The sequence below is a fragment of the Phacochoerus africanus genome, chromosome 8, assembly GCF_016906955.1.
Source record: "Phacochoerus africanus isolate WHEZ1 chromosome 8, ROS_Pafr_v1, whole genome shotgun sequence".
Lineage (NCBI taxonomy): Eukaryota > Metazoa > Chordata > Mammalia > Artiodactyla > Suidae > Phacochoerus > Phacochoerus africanus.
This window is the reverse complement of record NC_062551.1, coordinates 120554280-120577363: the sequence shown is the minus strand read 5'-3', so window position 1 is coordinate 120577363 and position 23084 is coordinate 120554280. Positions and strand designations below refer to the sequence as shown.

Genomic DNA, 23084 nt, shown 5'->3' with positions numbered 1-23084 from the left:
AAATTTGTACACTGAAAATTATAAAATACTGAGGAAAAGAACTGAAGATGGCACAAGTAAATGGAAAGATATCCTGTGTTCATAGATTGAAATAATTAACATTATTTAAATAGCCATACTACCCAAAGTGATACACAGATTTAATGTAATCTCTATCAAAATTCTGATGATTTTTTCAATGAAATAGAAAAAACAACCTTAAAATTCATATGGCCTCACAAAAGACTTTGAATAGCCAAAGCAATCTTGAGAAAGAAGAACAAAGTTGGAGAAACCACATCTTGATTTCAAATTATATTATAAAGCTATAATAATAAAAACAGTATGGTACTAGCATAAAGGCACATAGACTCAGGACAGAAGCAAGTGCCAAGAAATAAAGCATTAAACTGATGCTTCAGTAAGGCTGCCAAGTACATGCAATGGGGAAAGGATAGCCTCTTCAATAAATAGTGCTGGGAAAACTGAATACCCATATGCCAAAGAATGAAACTGGACCCTCATCTTACACTATGCACAAAAAATCAACTCGAGATGGATTTAAAACTTAAATGTAAGACCAGAAACTATAAAACGCCTGGAAGAAAACATAGGAGAAAAACTCCTGACATTAGCCTTTGAAATGATTTTTTGGATATGACACAAAAATCTCAATCAACAAAAGCAAACATAAAGAAGTGGGATTACATCAAGCAAAAAAGCTTCTGTACTGCAAAGGAAACATTTAACAAAGTGAAATGGCAACCAACAGACTGGGATAAAGTATTTGCAAACTATATATCCGATAAGGGGTTAATATCCATAATATATAAGGAACTCTTACAACTCAATAACAAAAAAGGACCTGAATAGACATTTTCCTAAATAAGATACAAAAAACCCCCACTGTCTTCAAGAGAAAGAGAGAAATTTAAGTTCTAGATTGCAGGGTACTTGGATTCTTCCAGCCTGGGCTTGGTAGAGTGAGGTCCCAGGTTTCCAATATTCTGAGCCTGTGCCCCTCAATCTCAATGTCAATGGTCAAGGAATCTCCACAAGCCACATTCAAGTTAGCTGTGTGGGAACACTGCCTGCGAGCATGACTGTGCACCAGCAATTGCTCTATAGAAAGCTTGGCAAGGTATAAACTTATAGCAAAATCTTCAGAACATGTTAATCATGTGGTTTGACAGCAAAGGGCCAAGGTCTTAAAGAACAAATTAAGCTATTGTTTTTTAAAAGGTCCCCAAATAAGCTATTAAGTCCTTCAACACATATTCACAAATATTTTCTAATCTCCTTCAGCAACAACAAAGCTCTGCAAAATCATTGCCTGAAGCATACCTCAAAAAAGAAACCAAAGTAAAACAAAAACCTTCAACTCAGTGTTGTAATTAAAAACAACAACTAATCTTTCTGAAAAAAGCTAGAGAGGTAAATAGTACTTCCCAGAAATAGTCTAACTACAGCTCCAGTTCCAAAAATTCATTAATTGGGCATGATTTTGTGAGGTCTACATTTATCTCCTCACATCTCATGGTGGGGGTGGGGGTGGGGAAGAGGTCAAGAGGACCAGACTTAACTCATGAGCCAGGGAAGAACAGAGAGAAGGGGCCTCAAGTAACCTTTTACTTCAGGGACTGAGCACGTACCCCTGGGGCTGCAGGCCTGGTATTTGCCTCTGTTTATCAGTTTGGAGCAATCACCACCTTGTTATCATAAGACTGAGAAATAGAAACTCCACCAGTATTTTTAAAAGTGACAAAATTTTGGTTTCATTGAACAATCTCAGAAGAGACTTGTCTTCATTTCAATATAAAATCTACAGATCTGAATAGAAAAAGATACCAACATATAAAAAATATACAGCAGGTAATAGACTTTTTTCCCAGTCAAATATGAAATAAGAGGTTTGAAGATCCAAAGCTACATTAATGCAAATATCTGCCTGTTGCAAGTATACTTTTTGATTAAATTGGCATACATCAAGTACAATTAGAAAGGTTATTTATAACGAAGAAATACATAATTCTGCATCTTAATGGGGATGACAATTACAGCTGATGGTTGCTAATTAACATTACTTCTTTTGCTCTGGCTCTCAGATATTTCTTGTAGGATCTTTATGCTTTATGGACACAACTAATTCCGGAAGGCACAAAAGAGTTAATTATCAGCCACATTTGTGCTCATAACAAATTCATCAGTAATTTGCCCAGCTCTGGCTCACACTGGAGACCAGGGGATCAAGTAGAATTGGTAAACTCTCACTCAGTGTCATGGCAGGAAGATTATTCATTTGTTTCTTTCTAAGGAAAGGTGCACCTACCCACCAGATGTTCAGAATGACAGGGAGAAAAGCCCCTCTAGTCCTCCCTCCAACTGGAATGGTGTGTGGATATCACTTAATCCAGGCAAGCAGAAATGCATGGCATTGTTTAGTTCAGTGGTGCCATCCTCTTGTGCCAACATGCCCACTGTGCTTACTCTCTCGGACAGCTCAGGGGTGTGTGATCAGTAAGCCAGAAGCAAAATGGAGAGAAAGAAGCATTGCAGCTTTCAGCATGGAAAACTATAAAGCCCTCTTTGCTTGTATTGTACATTACATATTTATTTTGTTAGCATGAGATAGATGAATATTTCCACATACAAAGGTGCCCTGCTAAAATCAGGATAAGTGATATTAATGTCCTATGGTCAGTATTATTGAACCTCGAAAGCAATAAACTTTATGCGTCAATAAATATTACATTTGCAACAGAGTTAACATTCCTTTACTGTCTGTAGCACTTATTACACATTGTAACAGCAAGTCTACAATACATTATTCATATTTGGGGTGTCACCAAGTGATGGATTACTGTAGGAGAGGCTGTCCTTTACATAAATCAACAAATAAAAATGCAAATGTTAACATTTTCAGCCACAACTTTTCCCATCTTGAATGGGGAATGAAAATTTCACATTATATTGACAGGCAGTGGAAAGAACAATTAAAAACCTACACTGTGGATGAGAAAGATGACTTTGCCATGCTGGGTTTTATCACCTGCACATGGGCCCATATGGGATTCTTCTAGGTGTTAGCACTTTTTAGAGAACAAAGGAAAACCTGTCTCCCACAGGCATCTATCTGTCCCACCCCCATCCTTTTTTTGCAGGTCTTGAAAAATCTTGGAATTTAGGGTAGAAAAGGAAAGGGCTTTTACCCTTGTTCTTAGTACCTGCAAAGTTTTGTTGGGATGAAGAAATATAGATTTTTTTCTTGCATTAAGAGTTTGCATGTAGAAGGTTTGCATGCATGCCTTAATACTTCAAAATAAAATTATTAAAATAATCCTGATTATTAAATCTAGAAGCAACCACTGTGCCTTCTGGTAACTGATTTTTATTGTACTGAATCTTTTTTTTTCAAGTCTGTATTTTGTATAATAAACCTATGTCATCATGCACTTCTAAGAATAAATCTAGTGTGCTACACATTGTTTTATTTAGCCAAATGCTCATTATTTAAGACGCTACTGAACATCTATATTTAGCTGATCTGCAGTATTAAGAACTAACAGATGAAGATTTTTTTTATTATTTTATTTATTTATTTATTTTTTCAAGGTTGGTAAATAGGAGTCTTCACAGCAATTTTAACCTGGGCTTGTAAAACTATAAAATTGATATGGTCATTTCAGAAAATGTGCACTGAGAATGTTTTACAAAACCCTTACTGGGGAAATATTTTATTCTTTTTCGTGCTTCTCTCTAAACTGAAGTGCAACCATCAAAAACACGTTAAAGTAATATTAAAGATCTCATTGAAGATCTTAGCCTCAAAGAACCTCAACAATAGGAAAATTCACAAAATTTGAAATTCCAGGTTGTCTTTCCTTTTTACCTGTAACTCCTCCAAAGAAATCCCTTAAGGTCAACTAGGATGGATCCTCTCTGAGCATAAGCGTTCAACCACAATGTTAAGCAGTCCACTGAGAAAACCCCATCAATATTTCAGAACTACAACTCACTGTAGATCTTTAGCAAAATACCATCAATAGCAGCATTAAGGATAAAAGAAAGGAGTAATGGACAAAGAATGTGGTAAACTAGTTAAATCTTCTGATTGTGGATGGCTTCCCAAACAGGGAGTTATATTGTCAAATATGCTAATATTTAAGAGTATGGGCTTTGCAATCTGAAGTGCTGGCTCTACCTCTTACTAGCTATGTGAACTTAGACAAGTCACTCAACCTCTCTGAGCCTTATTTCCCCCATTTTTAAAGTGAGCACTATAGCAGTACCACCTTATAAAGCTGTGATGAAGATTAAAACAGATAATGCATACAAAGGGCTGTACAATGCATCCCTGTTAGTAGACACTTAGCAGATAATAGTCATTATTAGTATCTACTATGTTAGAGTTACTTCCCCAAAATTCTCTAAAATTAAGTCTCAAAATATATATTTGTCTGATAAGATGCTAGGAATTTAAGTGCTCAAACAATCATATCCCCAAGGAAACATAAACCAAGCCCTTTTGGTGCTGATGTTTACATATTTAGTCTTAAATGTATAATATGGGAAATTTTAATAACATATTTCCTTTCTTGATTCCAGACAAGGCTGATCAAAGTATTAATTCCTCAAATGTCTCTGGTAGTAAATGTTTTCAGTCCTTTAACTGTAGTACAAAATCCACTATAGTTTTCAATATCAATTAATTCAGTTGGTTAAGCTTGCGGTGCAAGTGTGTAACTAACTATTCCATGATAAAATGCCAAGCAGATTTTCTGACAAGAGGTAGGATTACCTTTGTGTTTCTATGGAAATCCTTGCCAATTATCCCTACTGAGTAAGGAAAGACATGTATAAGAAAAGGGCTCCATGAGTTCAACCTGGCTAAATCTACATGCTTACAAATAAGGGCATGTCTCTGGAGTAAGGGTCACTTAAAATGGTCAAGATTTTTCACTTCTTAATAAATAACTGAAAAAACTGCTCTCTTCTGGAGAATGTCAAAGCAAAGAATCCTTGGAACTTACCGGGGGGTGTCATGTTGCAATGATGACTTGGTTGTGATAACGAGCTCCTTTTGACTTCCTGTTTTCATTGGAGATGTGGATGCATCTTTCCTAACTCCTGCCATTGTCCCTACATGAACAATAAAGGAAATGATTTGGGTATTTAATAAAAGGAAATGGAAATGTCTATTCTGGAATTCCCATTGTGGCTCAGTGGTTAACAAATCCGACTAGGAACCATGAGGTTGCTGGTTCAATCCCTGGCCTTGCTCAGTGGGTTAAGGATCCGGTGTTGCTGTGAGCTGTGGTGTAGGTCACAGATGAGGCTCGGATCTGGCATTGCTGTGGCTCTGGTGTAGGCCGGTGGCTGCAGTTCTGATTAGACCCCTAGCCTGGGAACCACCATATGCTGTGGATGTGGCCCTAGGGAAAAAAAAAAAAAAAAAAAGAAATGTCCATTCTGAGTAATATGTTAGAGATTACAAAATACCCAAGTCTTTATCCCCTGAAATGAAATAATGACAGATGGAAAACTCTGTGGGTTTTTTTGGTTTTGTAAACATCAGTGAGCCACAATATGCTGCTTTAAAAAAGGGCATTTGTGCAACAACAGACTAACTAGAGATTTTGTTCTTAAACCTAATGGCCTATCAAAGTTTTGCTGATTTGGGTTTACTGTAAAAATGGCCAAGAAGGTAGATTGATTTATTTTGTTCCTTTAAATTATCATAAGAAAAGCTCTTTCCTCTTTTTGACAAAATAAAAAATTTCAGCACTTTCTATCTGAGATCCTCCAAATTAAATTGATCCTACCCCATGGAGTTCCCATCGTGGCTCCGCAGAAACGAATCCGACTGAGGAACCATGAGATGGCAGGTTGGATCCCTGGCCTCGCTCAGTAGGTTAAGTATCTGGCATTACCGTGAACTGTGGTGCAGCTTGCAGACGTAGCTCGGATCTGGCATTGCTGTGGCTGTGGCGGAGGTTGGCAGCAGCAGATCCAGTTAGACTTCCAGTCTGGGAATCTCCATATGCTGTGGGTGTGGCCCTCAAATGACAGAAAAAAAAAATTATCCTATCCCTAAAAATTCCAAGGTAGACATAAATCTCGAACATTTCTTTTAAAGAACTCTAGATTGGGCTAAAACAAGTACCTTACTGGTTAGGCTGATTTGGCCTCTGTTAACCTTTCTCTCTCTTTAAAAAATTTTGCTTTTATAAGATATTGAATATAGTTTCCTGTGTTGTATAATAGGTCCTTGTTGTGTGTGTTTGTGTGTGTGTGTGTTAATCTTAAACTTCTAATTTATCTCATCTCCTCCCCACCTCCTCCCCATGCCCCCTGCCCCTGCCTCTGTCCTTTTCTGACAAGCAATGTTTAGTTGATATCCATTTTTTTCTTTTGTAGTGCTACATAATAAGATGGCACAGACAGGAAGATTTTTGGGGTTTTGTTTGTTTTCTAATTATTATTGTTTCTAATAAAACAATAATTTTCTCTTCCTTCTCTTTCTTCCTCTTCTTCTTAATATATTTTTCCAAACAACACAAAGCATCCCTGTCTTTTTCCTGGAAGACTACAAAAAATCTCATTCACGGATTTCTTCTGGTTCCTAGGAAACTGTTGCCCAGGCTGCTGAAAGCAGCTATTTGGGAAGAGTCACTATTTCTTTGAGGAAAGGGTGAATATTCAAATAACATAAAGACAAAGCTTTGGTGTGTTAGGAATACCACACTAAGAATATTGTATGCTAACTCTGGGAATGGCACAGTTTAGGTGTGACCAGAGAAAATCAGCCCTAGAGAAGGCAAGTCTTAAATCTATAGAGATCAGCATCAAAACAATCACCAACATCCTTTGTGTTCAAAGCCATACACAATATTGACTGCTTCTATCATGTATATATGTAAAAGACCAGTCATCTCAATGCACAAGTCAGACTTCTTATACACAAACCTCTGGGACCCTCAACCCAAGCCAGTAAGTAATTTCTCAAGATTCTATCAGTTCACACAATGCCTTTAGTCAGTAAATGTTTATTTTACCAAGTGCCTAACGATGAGGGCTGGTGTCAGGATTAAGCTAAGGCTCAATTTATGGAGAGGGGAAAGGAAGACGTGAGAGTAAGAAATGAGATACTCTAAACAATCTGGTCAAGAATCATAACTCAACACACTGTAAGGTAATAATAACAGCTAGCTATATGCTTAGTATGTGCTTGGTACTAAGTCTTTTCTATACACCACATCTTTTTTTTTTTTAAGCTTCACTGAGGTATAATTTGAATATCATGAAATTTACCCCTCTTAAGAGTACAGTTTGATAAATAGTAGTAAATTTATACAGCTATGAAAGCATAGCCACAGCCAGTTGTTAACATTTTTGTCATGCACTTATTTTTGCAATCCAGTTTTAGAATATTTCATTATTACTCCAAAAAGTTCCCTCATGCCCTGTTGTTGTCAACCTCTTCTCCCTATCTGGTATGCTCCCTTTCTGCTCCAGCTCTATCTGTATAGGTTTGCCATTTCTGGAAAGTAGTTATATTTATCCTCATAAAACCCTTGGTGATAGATACTGTTTACTAATATCTAACTTACAGATAAGGAAAATAAGTCCTAGGAGACTTGCATGACCTGTCCAAGGTCACAAAGCTGTTAAGTGACCAGCATTTGTGTCCAGTCAATCTGACCCCAGTTTTTACCATTGCGCTATACTGCCGTAATAAATAATATGAAAAGTCTGAGGAATTAAGAAGTGGGAGAGATCACATCTGGCTATAGAATTAGGAAAGATTTGATGCAGGAGGTGGAATTTTAATAGAAAGGAATAAACACCATGAGATTAGGAAAAGCATTAAATTAAAAAACCTCCAGGTTAAACATTTAATCTATTCAGGAAATATTTATTGAGCATCACCATGTCCTTACACCTTGCCAATCACTTTAAATCACTTTACCTGCATTATCTCATTAATCCTTACCACAGTCTGTAAATTATATTATTGTCCTCATTTTATAAATAAGCAAGTGGAAACTGTGAAAAGGTCAAGCAGTGTTCTAATACCACACGGTGCTAGTCAGAACAAGGCTGGGCTTTGAATGCAGACAAGGTCTATTTGACTCTGTATTGCAAACTTTTAAACACTGTTTTAGTTGGCCTCAAAAAAAAAAAAAAAAAAAAAAAAAGCAGCAACAACTGAAAAAAACCCAAACTGGTCTTTGGAGAGGTTATTCCTGTGGCAGAATTTAGAATAGAGCGGAACAGAGAAAACAGAGGCAGGCAAAGCAGTTCACTATTATTAAAACTGTCTGGGTGGAGTCCTGGGTGATGGAGGAGGAAATTAAAATAGGTAACAGAATGAGAAACAACTGGGAGGGATTTGTGAGTGAGGCAAGAGGGAAGAAATGCCTGGTGGTAACAGAAGAGAAATATCTTTTTAGTCACTATCAAAGAAAATCTGAACATCAGTTTTTTTTTTTTTTTCTGTTTTGATACTTCTTTTAAAAACTTGGTTATTTGACGTGAGAAATTTTAAAAAGGAATTTTAAGAGGGCATGTAGAGATTTCTCTGTACTTTAGGCACAATAATGTATGTATATATGTTCATTCATTTTCCTGGGTAAAGAAGCCATAATTTTCATTCAATTCTGAAAGGGTATCGGGCCCCCCAAATTAAGAATGATTGTTCTCAGACATAGGGCAAGTTTATCTCTTTTTCTTAATTCTCTAAGCTCTATTCTTTATTAAGTTTCCAGAAAGCTATATATCAGCTTTTAATTATATTTGTTTCTTCTACAAAATTTGTTTTAATATTAAGTATACCAATAATTACATAGCTATGCATATTCATATATGACATATCTCTCTATATTTATACACACATAATATATATAAAGACTATACATACACATTTTTAAGAAAGTGCTGGTACAAACATCCATTAGGCTGATAAATTTCATATGAAATAAACACATACATATATTTTTACATACATGGATTGGAATTGAACATAATGAATCATGTCCTATTTATACAGACCTGGGTCTATATCTGCTCATCTATCAGTTGGTACATCATGATAGAAAAACTTCTTAGAGTTCTATGCTTAAGAAAACTGTTTCTAGGCCCTTTGGAGCTGCAGCAGTGACACCAGATCCTTAACCCACTAGGACACCAAAGAACTCCAATTTTGCATTTTTAAAATAGCTGAGCTATATTTTATTTTATTTTTTTCTTTTTCTACTGTACCCATGGCCTACGGAAGTTCCCAGGCCAGGGAAAAAATCTGAGCTGCAGATGCAACCTATGTTACAGCTGTGGCAACGCTGGATCCTTAACCCATTGTACCACGGTGGGAACTCCTAGCTGAGCTATATCTTAACATTCAGTTTAGTTTAAAGGATAAATGATAAAGAAAATACCAGTGTAATCCCTTTCTAGATGAAGAAAAAGTACTGGCAACATTGCCACCTGGAAGCATCACCAATACCCCTCTCCAGTTATAATCTCTTCTTGTCTCTAAGAGCCAGCACTCTTCTGATTATTATTTTCTTTCTCTTCCTTATAGTTTTACCACTTACATATGCGACCCAAAATGTGATTTAGTTTTGCTGCTTTTGAACTGTATACAAATAGAAATATACTATATGTGTTCTTCTTGAGATGTCTTTTGCTCAGTATTTTATCTGTGAGATTGATCTATGTTGATGATTTATGCAGCTGCAGTTTATTTTATTTGCTATATAATATTCCATTGCATGCATTTATGACTTTTTACATCCATTCTGCTATTGATGGGCTTTTGGAGTGTTTCTGGTTTGGGGCTATTAGGAAGACTACTGCTGTGGCAGATGCCACTAGTTTTCCAACACAATGCACTCTTCCTTTCTTCCTGGGTAAACAGCTAGATTATATTCCCCAATCTCCCTTGTAATTAGGTGTAGTCAGGTAGAAAACTAGTAGATATCATATGTACCATTCAGTCCTGTCCTATAAAAACCCTTTACATGTACTCTTCCATACCTTTCCTCCTCCTTGCTGACCTGCTATGGCAGGGCCAATGGTTTCTTATACAAACTCTTTTAGAAAAAAAAAGGAAAAAAAGACTTCTTGGCCATTAAAAAAAGAAAACTGTAAAATACACATTTACCATTTTAACCATTTTCATGCATACAGTTCCTTGGCATTAGGTGCATTCCTAAATGAATGCTGTAAACCATTGCCACTATTCAGTTCCATAACTTTTTATCACTCTAAATGGAAACCTTGTATTAATTAAGCAGTCATTCTTCATTTCCCCCTCCCCCAGGATCCGCTGTCAGCCACTAATCACCTCTGTCTATTCTGGGTATTTCATACAAATGGAATCATACAACATGATTTCAACAGCATGGTCTTTTGTGTCTGGTGACCTGCACTTAGCATAACGTTTTTGAGGTTCATCCATACTGTAGTGTGTATTAGAAGTTCACACCTTCTTATGGTTAAATTATATTCCATTGTATGGATATACTGTATTTTGCTTATCCATTCATCTCTTCATGGACATAAGGGTTGTTCCCACCTTTTGAGTATTATGAATAGAGTTGCTATGATCATTTGTATACAGATTTGTTTGAGGAGTCCCCGTTGTAGCTCTGTGGGTTAAGAACCTGACATAGTGTCTGTGAAGATATGGGTTTGACCCCTAGCCTTGCTCAGTGGGTTAAGGATCTGGCATTGCCTCAAGCTGTGGCATAGGTCATAGATACGCTCAGGTCCTGCATAGACTGGCAGCTGCAGCTCCAATTTGACCCCTAGTCAGGGAACTTCCATATGCCGCAGGCGTGGCCATAAAAAAGGAAAAAAAAATTTGTTTAAAAACACTTTGTCAACTATTTAGAGTATAAACCTAAGAGTAGAATTGATGAGTTATATGGTAATTCTGTGTTTAATGTACTGAGGAATCACCAAATTGTTTCCCACAATGGATCCACTATTTTAAAGTCCCAGCAGCAATGTATGAAGATTCTGATTTACCCACATCTTCTCTAATTTAAAATTTTAAGAGTTCCTGTCGTGGCTCAGTGGTTAATGAATCCAACTAGGAACCATGAAGTTGCAGGTTCGATCCCTGGCCTTGCTCATTGGGTTAAGGATCTGGTGTTGCCGTGAGCTATGGTGTAGGTCGCAGACGCGGCTTGGATCCCGAGTTGCTGTGGCTCTGGTGTAGGCCAGTGGCTACAGCTCTGATTAAACCCCTAGCCTGGGAACCTCCATATGCCACAGGAATGGCCCTAGAAAAGGTAAAAAGACACACAAAAAATTAATAATAATAAAATAAAATAAAATATTAAAAAGTTATAGAAATCACAGTGGGGGTTAAAGTGGTGTCCTATTGTGGTTTCAATTCAGATTTCTCTAATGATTAGTAAACATATTTTCATGCTTGTTGGCCATTTGCATATTTTCTTCAGAGAACTGTCTATTCATGTACTCTGCCTAGTTTTTAAATGGGTTTTTGTTTTTGAGTTGTAAGAGTTCTTTATAGATTCTGGATACTAGATCTGTAAGATACATGATTTTCAAATTTTTATCCCATTCTTTGGACTAGGTTTCAATCTCTTGATAGTGTTCTTTGACACAAGAAAACTTTAATTTTTATGAAATCAAATTAATCTTTTTTTTTTTTTTTTTTGGCCATGTCTGAGCCATCTAGAAGTTCCTGGGCCGGGGATCAAACCCACGCCACAGTAGTGACCAGAGCCATAGCAACAATGACGCTGGATCCTTAACGCACCAAGCCAGCAGTGAACTCTACAATTCTTTATGAGTTTTAGGATTGGCTTTTCAATTTCTGCAAAAAAAAAATGTTGCTGGGATTTTGACAGGATTTGGGGAGTACTGCACTTTTAACAATATTAAGTCTTCGAATCCATGAATATGGAATGTCTTTCCATTTATGTCTTTTTAAATTTGTTTCAGCAATATTTTGCACTGTTCTGTGTACAAGTCTTAGACTCTTGGTTAAATTTATTGCTAGGTATTTTTATTGATTTGATATTATAAATGGAATTGTTTTCCTATTCCTTTTCAGTAGTTAATCACTAGTGTTTAGAAATACAACAGATTTTTTTGCGTGTTAAATTCTGATCTGCAACTTTGCTAAATTCATTTATTAGCTCTAACCATTTTTAGGCAATTAGGTCTAATAGCTTCCTTTTAGGTGGGGCGCATTCTCTAGGATTTTCTATGTATAACAGCATGTCATCTTCTAATAGTTTAACTTCTTCCTTTCCAACTCAAGTAAGTTTTATTTCTTTTTCTTGCCTGATTTCTCTGCCTAGAACCTCCAGCAAAATGTTAACTACAAGTGGTAACAGTGGGAATACTTGATCCTGATCTAAGGGGAAAATCTTTCTGTCTTTCACAGGTGAATACGATCTTGGTGGTGGGTTTTTCATAGATGCCCTTCATCAAACTGAGAAAGTTCCCTTCTACTCCTGATTTATTATTGTTTTTACTATGAAGGGTTGGATTTTGTTAAATGTTTTTTCTGTGTTAAGATGATCATATTTTTTCTTTTTATTAATAGGGTGCACTGCATCAATTGATTTTTATATGTTGAAGTAAGTTTGAATTTCCGGGCAAAATTCTATTTGTCATGATATACAATGCTTTTAATATGCTACTGCATTCAGTTTGCTATTATTTTTTTAAGGATATTTTCATCTACATTCATAAGGAATTTTTGGTCTGTAATTTTCTTTTCTTATTATGTCTTTGGTTCTGGTATCAGATTAATGCTGGCCTCTTAAACTGGGTGAATAAGTGTTCCTTCCTATGCTATTTTTTGGGAAGAGTTTGGAAAAGATTTTCATTAGTTCTTTTCTGTTATTTGGTAGAATTCACCAGTGAAGCCATCTGGACCTGGGCTTGCCTTTGTTGGGAGTTTTTTAAATTACTGATTTAATCTCTTTACTTGTAGAGGTCTATTCAGATGATCTATTTTTCTTGAGTCAGGTTTGGGAGTTTGTGTATTTTTAGGAATGTGTCCAGTTTATCTAGGTTTGTTGGTTTTTTGTTGTCTATTGTTTGTCTCAGCTGTTATTTTTTTACCCCCATCAGCACTGCTGTATTCATCTGGCTTTCAACATTCTCAGGAATATCCTTCATGTAGCTGCTTCTCTGTCCTGAAAAAGTTCAGGGGTAGGAAAAACCAAGGCAGTCCACCTGTGCCAGCCCTTTGAGAAATCCATAGACAGGTTGAAGCAGACTGGCGCAACTCCTTGAGAAAAGGGTCTGCTTTCTCTGCGACCAGATATTAACACCTGGACCTTGGGTGCCATTTTCAAGACTGCTGCCATGCTGAGACAGCAAGAATAAATCAAAATTCCATAAAGTTCTCCTACCATGTTTCAGTGGCCTTTTTCTCAGTTAAACATTTGCTTGGTTTCTATAAATCATTCACCATCTTTCAGGGCTCTGATAATGTTGGTTCTGACAGTATGTGGTGTTTTTCAGCATTTCTGGGGAGGGACAAGCCCCTGGAAGTCCTTACCCTGCCATTTTTGCTGATGTCCTCCCGACTCACTTATGACTCCAGCATAACTCTGATCCAAAACCTAACAAGGTCATTATTAAAAAAAACGGCATTACCCACCCATATCTTCCAATCAGTATAATTCGTCAAGTTAACAGAACAAAGAAGAAAACACATGACCATCTCAAAAGGTGCAGAAAAAAAGATTTGATGAAATTCGACACACATTATGATAAAAGCTCTCAGCAAATGAGGAGAAAACTTTCTAAACCTGATAAAGGACATTTACAAAAAGCCTACAGCTAAAATCATACTTGATGGTGAAAGACTATCTGTCTTCTCTATGACATTGGGAACAAGGCATGGAAGCCCACTTTTACTATTTTACCCTACATTGTAATATAAGTCCTAGAAAGTATAGTGAAATAAGAAAAAGAAGTAGGGAGTTCCCGTCGTGGCGCAGTGGTTAACGAATCCGACTAGGAACCATGAGGTTGCGGGTTCGGTCCCTGCCCTTACTCAGTGTGTTAAGGATCCAGCATTGCCGTGAGCTGTGGTGTAGGTTGCAGACGTGGCTCGGATCCCGCGTTGCTGTGGCTGTGGCGTAGGCCGGTGGCTGCAGCTCCGATTCGACCCCTAGCCTGGGAACCTCCATATGCCACGGGAGCCGCCCAAAGAAATAGCAAAAAGACAAAAAAAAAAAAAAAGAAGTAAAGAGCATAAAAAGACTGGGCAAAAAGTAGTTGTTATGAATTGTGCCTCTTTCCCTCTCCCCTCCCCCAATAAATACATTTAAGTCCTAACCCCCAGTACACCTCAGAATGTGACTGTTTAGAGATTTAGAGATAGAGCTTTTAAAGAAGTAATTAAGCTTAAACAGAGTCACATGGGTGGCCTCTAATCCAATGTGACTCTTTGTCTTAAGAAAAGACAGGCCAAGGATGCATGTTCACAGGGAATAGGCCACGTGAGGACACAGTGAGAAGGCAGCCATCTGCAAACCAAGAAGGGAGGCCTCATGGGGAATGACTGGAAATGAAGATGGGGACATTTTCATGAATAACAACATGTATTACTTCTTAATTATGTGGGTATATATACATAATTGTCAAGGTTTATCAAGCTGTCTTACGTCCTGCACAATTTATTGTATATAAATTTAATTTCAATTAGAATAAAAGAAAAAACCCCACAGTATTCTTGGTTCTCAAATAGTGCTGTTTTTAAGATCTTTACTGATATCTCTTTGACATTACCAATCAATCATCACATAAAGGGACCAGCACACCCACTTTTTAAATCACTAAAGGTGAGGTCAAAAGATCTAATTAATTAGATCCTTGCTGTAGAAAAACTGGGCAAGAAAAAAAATGAATATACTTACACTGAACAACATGGTGGTGAATTCTAGTATGACTTATAGTTGGCTCCTGTATGGGCAGTTTCTCAGCATCCTCAGATTCAATCAACAACAGACTATGTAGTACTATAGTATTCGTTACTGAAAAAATGTCTACATGTAAGTAGACTGAGGTATTTCAACACTGAGTTGTTCGAAGATCAACAGTAATACATTAATTCATTAAGACAAATACCATATGATAACACTTACATCTGGAATCTAATATATGGCACAAATGAATCTTTCCACAGAGAAAGACTTGGAGAACAAACTTGTGGGTGCCAAGGGGGAGAGAGAGGGAGTGGGATGGACTGGGAGTCTGGGGTTAATAGATGCAAACTTTTGCATTTGGAGTGGATATACAATGAGATCCTGCTGTATAGCACAGGGAACTATATCCAGCCACTTGTCATGGAAAATATGGAGGATAATCTGAGAAAAAGAATGTATGTATGGGTCACTTTGCTGTATAGTAGAAACTGACAACATAGTAAATCAACTATAATGGAAAAAATAAAAATCATAACTGCTCCCCCCCCAAAAAAATCCAAACACATTATGGGTGCCCATTACATGTTAAGGTATGTTCTAGGAGGTGAGGATACAATATGAAGTGAGGAACATGTGAAGTGTTTACATTCTAGTGGGAGAAGATACAAAAAGTAAATAATAATCAATTACAAAGCATTTTGAGATACTTCTTTCTATTGTAGAGAATAGGGAAATGCAAAGCCTCTGGGTTAAGTGATTACCCAATATACAGAAACTTTAAGTCTGAAGGTCAGTCTCTTGCATCTGAATTTCTTTTTTGAGTGGGCTAGGCAGGACAATTTAATCTACATGTTTAGGTTTTATAGTATGGTTGTCTTCTGTGTTCTGTTGATAAAGGTATCACTTTTAACAAATCTTTTAGCTTAGACTATTGGGAACCAGCAATAACATATAGTGCTACCTTTTCTAATGATTAAACATATACTAATGATAACGATGCTAATAATAAAAGGAACATAAATAAATGCTCCTTAGAGGCAAGATGGAAATGATTTCTATACTTTGGATACTCTAAGTTGCTTATTTCTTTAGTCATGTCCTCTGTATTGATCCATCATGAGTTACAAAGAACACTCACACCATTGCAAGCACAGGCTCACTTAGGGGAACAACCAGGAGCTTCAGAGATTATTCCTCACTTCAGATGAATCTACAGTAATCCTCTTCTAGTAAAAGAACATGTTTGGGAGTGTCCAGCAGTGACAGCTTCTGTACATTATATAACCTAAAAAAACCCCTCAAAAGACAAAATGAAGGGCATGGTCAACATAGTCAAGTGAATCCAAATTACTCTAGGTTCAGCCTCTCTCAAACTCTCTTTAAGTGTTGAGGGGACTCAGAGATCAATGACAGGAACAAAGAGGATGTAGTTCTAAATAGTATTGGGCTTCGGAGAGGCTTTATAGCCTGACTTAGGAATGGGAGGTGCTGAGCCCTGAGGTCTAACATTTCAATTCTGGGACATGTGTGCTCAGTGCCCTCACAACTTCCGCTAGCCCATCAACACAACTGGAAAAAACTCCCCCAGCTTTGAGAGCTCTCATAAAAAGGAATTAGTGATTGTTCAGGGAGGGAAGGTTCTAGGTGAGCCGGGAGAGAATAAAAACCCTGCTGTGTTAGGAGGGAAAAAAAGGAATGAAGATTGGATGTTTTAAGATTTATGCTTTTGGCTTTAAATTTCTTAAGTTTGGATTTTCTTAAGTAATCTCTCCTTGTTTCCACAGAGCTCAATAAAAGCAACTAAGATAGAACATTCTAAGCATTAATGATTGCAAAATAATTTATATTTTAAGAATGATTCTGACAATACTGTACTGTACTGATATTTTTGCAATCACGAGGTTATTTCTTGAGACAAGAATCTGATCTTTTTTTTGGTGAAAACATGTTTTGTATTAATAAAGTTGACAGAATGGTGAGAAAGATAGGAGAGGAAAAGGAGTAAGAGACTGATAATAAAGATTAGTGATCCTGCAGTAAATGTCCTATGTAGTACTTAATGATTAAAGGACAACAAAAAGTAACAAAAGATATAAAACAGAAGAATTATATACTTAAAAATTCAGACATGCTAAAGAGGGGAAAGCAATTAAGGAGATGCTAAACCAAGCAGTGTAACTTGGGCAATTAGTGTTAGGTCATTGGCCTTATGCTAAATAGGGTGTCCCATCCTGCTGCAGCACAGTTTGGAAAGTCTGTCTCCTACAGCAAATGCCAATTTAGTAACTTTGCCCTGGATTGCAATCTGTGTCTATCAGTTTTACAATGGGCAGAATGGCTCAAAGGGGCAACTCTTGCTCCAACTAATGATCAGGTATATCATAATTCTGCTAATGCGTATAGGAATAAAAGAAGAGAAAAATACATGACAGCATTTCTCATAAGTAGAAAAAAAAGTTAATAATTTCTGGGAATACCTTGAAACAAAGCTCTTTTAAAAAATGAAAACTTCCCTATTTTTCTCACTATAGTTCTAACTGGGGCGGGGGGAGCAAAAAAATGAAAAAAATAAAACCATGAGTGAACTGTTTCTGAAAACAGTTGCAGAACTGTAACAGCTTTCTCTTGTTTCCATTGATTGGTATGGTAACACTGTAAGATGACTATTAGGATTCATTGTGCACAACAGAAAGTGCTGAAATGTCAGCAAACTTTATAGCAAAAAATAATGGGTTCTGAACCCCTGTTAGTCAAAAATGATTTTGTTTCAAATTAGAAATTGATTTTTTTTTTTTTTTGGACACAAGCCCCTTCTAGACTTCTGGCTTCTGTAGCTGGGCCTGGGAGAGATTAACCTCTACCACGGTCAGGGCTGGCCTGATGAAACATTTCTCAAAGTGCCTTTTCAATTGCAGCTTTCTAATGTTTCTGTGGTCTTAACCAATAGCACAAGTTATTTGTCGCTTTGCTATTACACTATATTTTTTTCATTTTGCCATTTTATCTTCGTGCTGACACACAACACAAATTTGTTGTTAAGTTGTGCAGTGCACCCACCACACCAATTTTGACTGGTTCTCCACTCTCCAAAGTGCAGTGACAAAGAACAGATGGAGCCAAAATAAGAGTTTCATCTCTAAAGGACTACTGATAGAGAAAGTGGAGAAGAGTCCATCTCAGACAGTGGCTCTCCTTAATTTCTTCTTCCTTCCTTCCTTTCTCCCTCCCTCCCTTTCTTTCTCTCTTTCTTTCTTTTCCCCCCTTCCTTCCTTCCTCTCTCTTTTACTTTCATTGTGGTCATGGCCATCCACCACAATTTGTGTTTGCTCCTCATCTCTCCCTTAAAAATTCTTTTTTGGTATTGGAGTAGAGTTGACTTACAATGTTGTGTTTGTTTTAGGTGTACAGCAAAGTGAATCAACAATGCATATATCCATTATTTTTCAGATTCCTTCCCCATATAGCTTATTACAGAATATCCTCAATTTCATTTTTGTTTTTGGTTAGCAAAGTCTAAAAAGACAAAAGTTGCTCTAAGTTGTCCTGAAACAATAGAGGTGTGCAGAACTTTTGCTTTAGGTCAAAGAAAATGTACCCTTGCTTTTGTTTCAAATTGTAAAGAGTCTCCCTTCAGAAGTTTGGACTAATTATCATCTCTTAATTATCTGGGAGATAACTAAATGATTTTTAGATCAATCATAATTAAAATGAAAAAAACATGACAAAGCTGGCAGTTGATGAAGAAAGGCAGAGAGCAGTACACCTGCAAAATCTCATAAAGCACTGCCCAATTCTCAGAGAGGCAGAGAAATTAGGAAAAGTTGATCAACACTAGAGGTGGGCAGTGCTAGCTAGCCCAGTAAAAAAGAGGAGAACAAGAAGGAGATAAGGGTAATGGTTGTGAGCAGGAAGCAAAGATACCTGGGAGACACATGAGTGAAAGGGACTCTGAGACCTCTTTGGGCCCTTTGTTTTCTGTACATCTCTTCTGACCAATGAAGCTCAGCCTTGTTCCATTCTGCCCCAGAATCCTTCTCTTAATGATTCCAGAACAGATTAAGCCAAAAGCCACTCCGGAAACAATTGGGAAATGCAATTAAATATGACTGCTTTCCTCAACATTTCATATAATTATTTATAATTAGTTTCTTTTTAAAATATCTATGACATTTAAAATAGGAAGGATTGCTGGCACTTAAAAGACTGCTAGGCAATAGAGGTTTGAGACTTATGAGGATTTACTTTAGCCACAATGACCTCTCTTCTACCCTCCCTGTATTTCCAGTTAATTCAGGATTAATTGTGGTCAAAGTTTACTTTCCCAGCAAAGCTTTATGTTCAATTTCTTGTCTTCTTTATTCACTTTGAGCGTTACTTTGTGTCTATGACCATATTTACTGTGGAAGAATTCTTACAGTTTGCTGCCTGTAAAAAGAGGGACATGTTCGATAGTTTCTCATGTGGGTTCTAAGAAAAATGTTGACGCAGTTCACTGATCTGGGAGATGTGCTACCTGTGGCCTGCAGGCACATGTCAGTTTGTAACACGCTTAAGTTTTGCTCAGGGTCACAGGAAATCACCTGGTGTTCATGGCTAGCAGCAGCCAGCAGCCACCTGCCGCCGATACTTCTCACTTTGCTGCTACAGATACTGAGCTTACCGCTTTGGGGCCAACATGTATCTTTCTTTTGACATGTCCATGGGGCATCATCTTCCATATGTGACTGAAACCCAACTGTCTTCTCCCTTCTATTCTCTCCATTGTTTGTGGAGTCTTGATAATTTTTGATGGATGGTGATGTTCCAAGCATCCAGCCATCACATTTTGACTTCAATAAACTGCAAAAAATAAACATAAAAGAGCTGTAGAAAGCACAGAAGGGGGTAGAGATCACACAAAGGCATATACATTCAGTATGAGTTGAAATGCAATTCGTGGCAGTAAAAACTTTCTTATTTTTTATTGAGGTATAATTTAAAGAATTTAGTGAAGGTCTATTTTGTGTTCTACCACAATAATTTTGGAGAGGAAATGGTCTTTATCTTCAAGAAGCTTATATTTGGAGTTGGGGAAATGAGACACAAGACCATGAAACTGCTAATAAAGCCACAGAGTATGACTAAGAATCAGAATATCTATAAAGATAAAAAAGTATGCTAAAACAAGACTTGCAGAACTAAAATGTTTCTGAGTACTAAAAATGAACATTAGGGATTAAAATATCACCTATTTGCTTCAAAATGCATTTGTGTTTCTAATTTTCAATTGTTATAGTATTTATTATGTAGTTAAAGTATGTGAGGAACAGTATTACAGTGCATATGGAAGAATTGGTCTCTGTCCTCACATAATTTCATTATAAAGTCAACAAGGCAAATATGGAGTCAAAGCAATGTTGATGAAAATAAACACATATACATACATTTTTCTCCCTAGTAAACCTCCCACCATTAGCACATTTCCTCTTACAACATTTTCTTTTTCAGAGAGAAATGTTGTGATGATGTGTATCCCCTACTATTCCATCAGCCCCTTTCAAGTTCACCACAGACTCATGATTCTTTAGTTTTGTCTTCCCCATGATCATAAACAATGTTAAAAATCAAAATGAAAAAAGAATAACTTATTCAAAATTAATATTCTAAAAACTAGGATGGGAATTCCCATCGTGACGCAGCAGAAACGAATCCGACTAGTATCCATGAAGATGTGGGTTCGATCCCTGGCCCTGCTCAGTGGGTCAGCGATCCAGTGTTGCTGTGAGCTGTGGTGTAGGTCACAGATGCAACTCGGATCTGGTGTTGCTGTGGCTGTGGTGTAGGTCAGCAGCTATAGCTCTGATTTGTCCCCTAGCCTGGGAACTTCCATATGCTGCACCTGTGGCCCTAAAAAAATTAAATAAATAAAAAAATTAAAAAATTAAAACTAGGATATTTAAACTCCCCAGAAGCAGAGGCAATATCTAGATAAGAATAACCCGATAGAATGTTGCTGGATCCACTATGAGTCCCACGTGTCCCTCGACCAAGATTTAAATTACATAAACCTTTCAAAGTCACTGGGCTTCTTTTGTGTGGATCAGAATTTTTCGTAATGTTTGCTCACATCATAATTTATTAATAAAAACCAATAAATTAAATGGCTTTATGTTCAGAGTGGTATAAAGAAACAAACTATTAGTAGTATAGCTTTATATGGGCATAAAGCAACGTATTAAATTTGTATGCTTAATTTTTTAATTTTTCTATCAGAACCCAAAGATCACTTTCCCAAGTAGAGCCACCAGTGGATGCGTATCTTAGCTCATGTAACTTCTATTCATGGACAGGAAAATGGGGAGAATAAAACTACATCATTTGGGATGTAAGATAAATTCACCTCAACGCAGAAGCCCCAAACCCAGGCAAATCCAACAGCTACATTTCCATTTGTTCTTACAGAAAAGTTAATGTAACCAAGACTACTGGACTCCCCCAAATCATACATTTGCAGTTTAGCCAAGCTCCCAGGGCTAGTAAATGCTGATTACTCTCAATACTGAATTCTTCCTTCTATTTTACACAGAAGTTTGTCTGTAACTTTATTCCAAATCCTATCCTGGTAATCTTCTATTTCAACAGGGAAATTAGCTTCTAATTTCCCTGAAATAAAGATGACTATATAAAAAATTTCTTCTTTCATTTGCAATTATCTCCAACTTTACCCATAAACTATTCTCCTATTAATGTCTTAGGGAAAAAACACACCTTTTACTTATACTCTAATACCATTTTGACTCATGCCCTCTGTGACTACAGCCTGCCAATCATCTCCTTTTCTTATAATTCACAAACTCCTCTTCCTCCTCTCAAATGAATTTTTTCCTAGGATTACAAAAAAGACCATATTTTCCATTAAAAATCAAAACCTAAACCTAAAACCCAAAAATCTTCCCTTAAGTGGAAAAATGCTATCCTCAGTGTCAGTGAGGGTGTGGGACAAGATTTTAATATAGTTCTGGAGAAACTGCAAACTGGGATATAACCCCTTTGTGAATAATTTGTCACTATAAAATAAAAATGCATCTACCATCCTATAATTTTACTTTTGTTGCCAATACATGCATTTCTGCCCACTGGTGCTGAATAGAAATACAGAGACAGAGTTTTGGGCAAAGGAAAAAGAGTTTTTATTGCTTTGACAGACAAAGGAGGTCACGGCTGCTAAGGCCTTAAAGACTGTGCCCTCCTTTGGGGGAAAACTGAACGATGTTTTATGGTATTAAAGGAGAAAAATAAGGTTAGCAGGGTTAGGACAGGCACACATTCTTTCTTTTGTAAAACTGTAGTCATTGGAGCTGGCATCAGGAGATTGCAGCATAGTCCTGGTGGTCTTCCAGGTTTTCACATCCTGACCTTTCTAGAACAGGTATACTTGCAAAAGAGTATGTTTTTCAGGGGTTATGAAAAATTAGGAAGGTAACAGAAAAACATCAGGTGCTTAGTGTAATTTTAACTCACAAGCAATTCTGTCCAGGGTGAAATCAAGAGAGTAAAATGTGTATGAGAGAGCTTTAAGCTATTTGTTTCTGAAAGGCATAATAAATGTAATTTCTCCATTTTAGGTGCATAAGGTGTCTGCATCACTTTTAAGAGATTATACTACAGAATTACATAAACAATAGCAAATGAATATTTGTTTACAAATGGTCTTTGCAGAGTTATTATAATAGTGAAAAGTTGAAGGCAAATATCATCTAATAAGAGAATGAGTAAATAAACGATGATAGTTGATGACAAGGCATATTATTCACCCATTAAAATGCAGATGACAAAACGCCATACATTGAAAATTCTGACTGATGACACTACAGCTTATCAATGAATTTGGTAAAGTTGCAGGATAAAAATTAGTATACAGATATTGGCTGCACTTCTAATCATTAACAATGAACTATCGGAAAGAGAAATTAAGAAAACAACTCCATTCACCAATCATATCAAAAAGAATAAAATACCTAGAAATAAACCCACTAAGGAGGTAAAAGATCTGTACTTGGAAAACTATAAGACATTGACAAAAGAAATTGAAGACACACAAACAGATGGAAAAACATACCGTGTTCATGGATTGGAAGAACTCATACTGTTAAATTGACCATACTACCCAAGGCAATCTACAAATTCAATGCAATTCCT

At 36.8% G+C, this 23084-nt stretch overlaps 1 protein-coding gene across 3 annotated transcripts in view; it reads right to left on the bottom strand.

Annotated features, from left to right (window-relative positions):
- The window catches only part of KIAA1328 (KIAA1328 ortholog), a 375101-nt gene that overhangs the window by 38722 nt on the left and 313295 nt on the right, over window positions 1-23084 (bottom strand). For all 3 annotated transcript variants that reach the window (XM_047794154.1, XM_047794152.1, XM_047794153.1), the window contains 2 exons: window positions 19567-19745; window positions 5010-5118 (listed from right to left, as the gene is read on the bottom strand). In XM_047794154.1, coding sequence (XP_047650110.1) covers window positions 5010-5118; window positions 19567-19745 — 288 coding nt within the window. The remainder of the gene's footprint in view (window positions 1-5009; window positions 5119-19566; window positions 19746-23084) is intronic.